General features: G+C 34.6%; 6 protein-coding genes, besides 1 other annotated feature. All coding sequences in view use genetic code 11, as the record gives it.

Moving 5' to 3' along the window:
* rpl33 (ribosomal protein L33) overlaps positions 1–141 on the forward strand; it is a 201-nt gene extending 60 nt beyond the window's left edge. The window contains exon 1 of the mRNA in view: positions 1–141. This exon is cut by the window's left edge and continues 60 nt beyond it. Coding sequence (YP_398886.1) covers positions 1–141 — 141 coding nt within the window.
* Positions 1–5,000: part of a sequence feature (LSC,large single-copy region) that runs on past both edges of the window.
* On the forward strand, positions 340–645 carry rps18 (ribosomal protein S18). Its single transcript has one exon. It carries the CDS (start codon positions 340–342, stop codon positions 643–645), a length of 306 nt encoding a protein of 101 aa, YP_398887.1.
* rpl20 (ribosomal protein L20) lies at positions 847–1,233 on the reverse strand. Its single transcript has one exon. The coding sequence runs from the start codon at positions 1,231–1,233 to the stop codon at positions 847–849; it is 387 nt and encodes a 128-aa protein (YP_398888.1).
* rps12 (ribosomal protein S12) lies at positions 2,052–2,165 on the reverse strand (one part of a trans-spliced gene, as the record gives it; the record has 2 gene entries for this part). Coding sequences YP_398837.1 and YP_398836.1 both cover positions 2,052–2,165 — 114 coding nt within the window.
* clpP (ATP-dependent Clp protease proteolytic subunit) lies at positions 2,304–4,317 on the reverse strand. One transcript has 3 exons: positions 4,247–4,317; positions 3,166–3,457; positions 2,304–2,531 (listed from the first exon to the last, which is right to left on the reverse strand). Exons 1-3 carry the CDS (start codon positions 4,315–4,317, stop codon positions 2,304–2,306), a joined length of 591 nt encoding a protein of 196 aa, YP_398889.1.
* psbB (photosystem II 47 kDa protein) overlaps positions 4,763–5,000 on the forward strand; it is a 1,527-nt gene continuing 1,289 nt past the window's right edge. Inside the window, exon 1 of the mRNA in view lies at positions 4,763–5,000. This exon is cut by the window's right edge and continues 1,289 nt beyond it. Coding sequence (YP_398890.1) covers positions 4,763–5,000 — 238 coding nt within the window.

The raw sequence follows: 5,000 nt of genomic DNA on the forward strand, positions 1-5,000 counted from the left end.
AACAGTGTTGATAAGGTATCAAGAGGTATTTCCAGATATATTACTCAAAAGAACCGGCACAATACGCCTAATCGATTAGAATTGAAAAAATTCTGTCCCTATTGTTACAAACATACGATTCATGGGGAGATAAAGAAATAGAGCGAACCAAGTACCTGTGTCTTACCCTTTCAAGAAAGGGTAAAAAATGCCATTATATATATAACATATTTAAATAGAAAATAAACAAATCCTATTTTTTAAAAATCCTATTTTGGGTGGATTTAAACTGAAATTTAAACTGAATTAGAATTAAGAAATAGGATTTTAGGGATAAGGAATAAATTAAACAAACAAACCATGGATAAATCCAAGCGACCTTTTCTTAAATTCAAGCGATCTTTTCGTAGGCGTTTGCCCCCGATTCAATCGGGGGATCGAATTGATTATAGAAACATGAGTTTAATTAGTCGATTTATTAGTGAACAAGGAAAAATATTATCAAGACGAGTGAATAGATTGACCTTGAAACAACAACGATTAATTACTCTTGCTATAAAACAAGCTCGTATTTTATCTTTGTTACCCTTTCTCAATAATGAGAAACAATTTGAAAGAACCGAGTCGACCGCTAGAACTACTGGTTTTAAAGCCCGAAATAAATAGGCTTACTTTTTCTTCACTTGAATCATAATTACAAGAATCTAGATTTGAGTATCGTGTCGTAAGAAAAAAAAAATGAATCGGAAAAAAAGATTTCTTTTTTTATTGAATTGAACGTGTTCATTCATTTTGACTACTTTAGCATATTTTCTCATACTAATTTCTACTCTACCTTCCCGGAGTTCATTCTCCGGGGAACTCCATTTAAATTATTCTGGTGGATTCTTTCCAATCTACTTCCTTTATGATTTCGTTCGAAATCATATAAAGACAATTCCTATTTGATATAGCTATTTGTGCAAGTATTTTACGGTTAAGAAGCAACTGTCTCTTGTACAGATCGTGTATTAATCTACTATAACTATAGGATACTCCCCTTTCGCGAATTACTGCGTTTATCCGAGTGATCCACAAACGACGAAAATCTCTCTTTTTCCTATCCCTATCCCGATGAGCCGAAACTAAAGCTCTTATTTTCTGTTGAGTAATAGTTCGAGTAAGCCTTGAATGAGCCCCCCGAAAGCTTGATGCAAATAAACGAATTTTTGTTCTACGTCTCCGAGCTATATATCCCCGTTTAATTCTGGTCATTAAATAAATGAAACTTTGACGAATAACTAATCGATTGCCTTTCTTTCAGTTATTCTTTTCCCCCTTCCTAGTCTATTAATAACAAAACGTATTTTTCCAATGTATAAAATAAAAATTCCAATGGCTTTGGCTACTCTAACCTTCCCGACCACGATTTTTTCTTTTTTTTTTTTTTAGGTATTTCACTGCGAAATAAGAAAGAAATAAAAAATTGTATTTTCCTAGGTATCAAAAATAGTAAATAAAAGAAATCCAAAAATAAATAGGGGGTTCCTTCGTTTCTATGGTTACTTCTTAAACGGTGAGGTCTTCTCTATACACCGGAGCCTTTACTTTATACTTTAATTTAATATTTAATCAACTAATTGATGTTATTGGGAACTTGTATAGTTCACACTCTTTGGCTCTACCCATGAATTATCCAGTAATAGGTCTTTCACAATCAGATCTACCTATACAGTAACGGTATTTAATTATGAAAGTTTGCTGGGTAGCTGACCCTCTTAGTCCGTTCTTGCCAGAGTGGGAGCCTGCCTAATCTTTATGTTTTATGCTTTTTAAATAAGATTTCCTCCGCTTAATGGATAACCATTTGTTACCAATGGAGAATTTCTTATCATCTTAAATTCAGGTGATTGTATTTACACCAACGTAAACCATAAACTTCATACACAATAGAGGGATATGATAGAGTTTTTTTTTTAATAATGAATGGAGTTCCTTCTTCCATCCTATCCCATTCACCGGTACTGATCATTGATACTGTAAAGGTTGTTTTCTTGCTTTTGTTGCCAGCTCATGATCTAAACGAGTCGCACATACACCCTAGTACATGTTCCTCGACGCTGAGGGCACCCCCGAAGAGCGGGGGATTTCGTGACGTTTCTGATTGGCTGTCTTGTATTTCTAATAAGTTGTTTAATAGTTGGCATGTTGAATCGTATACATAATATGATGGGTTGGTTTAGATTGATCCGAACCGAATGATGATGAATTACTTCTCTTTAATAGAATATTCAATTCGAAGATAAAATCTCAAATCACAGATTTGCGCGAAATCTATGTTATTTTCATTCAACCGCTACAAGATCAACAATTCCATAAGCTTGGGCTTCTGTTGCTGACATAAAAACATCTCTTTCCATATCTTCGGATACAACCCATAAGGGTTTCCCCGTTCTTTGTACATAAACCCTTGTGAGGGTTTCACGCAGTTTCAGCAGTTCTTCCGCTTCCAGGACAAATTCGCCTGTTTGTGCCTCATAAAAAGAACTAGCAGGTTGATGGATCATTACCCTGATGATATAACAAAATAAAAGCTTCCCCTATCTCGCATGATAAAGCAAAGAGAAAAGAAAGATAAAGAATAGAAAAAAGATAGAATTGAACAACCGTACAGGCATCTTTTGTGCATACGGCTCTACAAGAAAATTGACCTCCCCTCCTTTCTATTGAAGAAAGAGAAAAATAGAATCTATCAGACTCAGATGGGTAAATGATCAAATTGCCATCCTTCCTTTCAGAGGAGTTAAAAAATACTATGATGGCTCCGTTGCTTTATATGTTTATTTTTTCTTTTTTTTTGTCTGTGATTCAGCAATCCCAAAGTTTCTTTTTAATCCGATCAAATAAGGAAAAAATCTTTTTTTTTTTTTTTCGTACTCTTTCATAACATAAATATTGTTAAGAACTCTCCGGCATGAAAACAAAAAAGTTTGTGACACTGAACTGAACTCCCGATAGATAAGAGAAAATCGGAAATACCCCTTATCTCATACTACTCTCTCGATACAGAATCTAATGTTTTGAAAAAAAAAACAATACAAAAATTTCTCATATCGAATTCGAAGTGCCATGCTATTATTACTTAGTATTCATATGGCGAAGGCATAGTCTTCTTTTTTCTCTTAAATAAAAACCTCATTGGCGCCAAGCGTGAGGGAATGCTAGACGTTTGGTAATTTCTCCTCCGACCAGGATAAAAGATCCCATTGAAGCGGCTAATCCCATGCATATTGTATGGACATCTGGTCGCACAAATTGCATAGTATCATAAATAGCCACCCCAGGTATTACCCAGCCCCCAGGAGAGTTTATAAACAAATACAGATCTTTGGTCTCATCCTCGATACTGAGATATACCATAAGACCAATAAGTTGATTCGAAATCTCGCTATCAACCTCTTGGCCTAAAAAAAGTAATCTTTCTCGATAAAGTCGGTTGATTAGGGTAAAATTGTATCCCTTAGGAACCGTACATGCGCCTTTTGATGCATACGGTTCAAAAAAATTGTGAATCAATGTATAGATTCCAGTCTTCTTTCTTTTTTTCTAGAAAGGTTCTTTCTTACTTCTAACGAAAGGGCTTTTCTTCGATTTTTCAATAAAGACGAGTTTTGACTCCTTTTTTATATTTTCGATTTTCTATTATAAAATTTTAAGTTATAAGAAAGGGTCATTAAACTTATCGAATTAACTTCTCATTGATGTATTCTTTCATCGAGATTTAATCCAAACCGCGATGGTATTTTCTTGTTCCTGAATGGGTCTGTTTCATCTTTTTAGGTTTATGCTCTACTCCGGGTAAAGATCTGCCCGATTTGGATTTGTACATATAGGACAAATGCTCCCATTACCATTTCTTTTTGTATTTCTTTTTTTTTTCAATTCATTTTATACAAGTATTTCTTAGAGTTGAGATAACTTTGCTTGACAATTAGGATCTCTTTACAAAGAAAAAATATGAATAGCAATCATAGATATCTTACCAATCCTATTGGGTTTTTTCTAAACGGAGCCTGGATACTTCATTTTTTTAGTCCAACCAAGCCAACCATAAATTATTCTAATTGATAATAGTAATATGAATCCCCTCAAAAATGGATCTAATTGCACTTCACGCTCCAAATTTTGGATGATTAAATTTATATTTCTTGGGTGAAACGGGGGATATCTCGATCGGGGGAGAGAACGGGTAAATACCATATGACCCAATATATCTGACAAGCCGCACTATACGTCAACCCAAGATGCATCTTCCTCTCCAGGACTTCGGAAAGGAACTTTTGGAACACCAATAGGCATTAAATGAAAGAAAGAACTAAATACTATATTTCACTTTGAGGTGGAAACGTAACAATTTTTTTTATTGTCTTTATAATATTCATATTGGTTTTTATCGTATTTATTTTATCCATAGATTATAAAAATTCATAAAGAAAGACAGAATGAATAAACTCAAATTATTACGAATAGGTCTTTCTAATGATAAATAAGTATGGACTCATTCGCTCATAGAAAATGGGATCAACTCCCCCATTGCGTATTGGTACTTATCGAGTATAGAATAAATCTGCTTCTCTTTGTTCCTACGAACAGAATTGTTCCATTATTACCAACAGAATAGAACACCCTTGTTCGGAAATAATCGACTGAACAAGAGTGGTCCATAGGATAGTCATATTATAGTCTTTTCCAATGCAATAAAGTTACGTAGTGTCTATTTATCTTTGATATAAGGGGTATTTCCATGGGTTTGCCTTGGTATCGTGTTCATACCGTTGTATTGAATGATCCCGGTCGGTTACTTTCTGTTCATATAATGCATACAGCTCTGGTTGCTGGTTGGGCCGGTTCGATGGCTCTGTATGAATTAGCGGTTTTTGATCCTTCTGATCCTGTTCTTGATCCAATGTGGAGACAGGGTATGTTCGTTATACCCTTCATGACTCGTTTAGGAATAACCAATTCATGGGGCGGTTGGAGTA

The sequence above is a fragment of the chloroplast genome of Nicotiana tomentosiformis (genome assembly GCF_000390325.3).
Source record: "Nicotiana tomentosiformis chloroplast, complete genome".
NCBI lineage: Eukaryota > Viridiplantae > Streptophyta > Magnoliopsida > Solanales > Solanaceae > Nicotiana > Nicotiana tomentosiformis.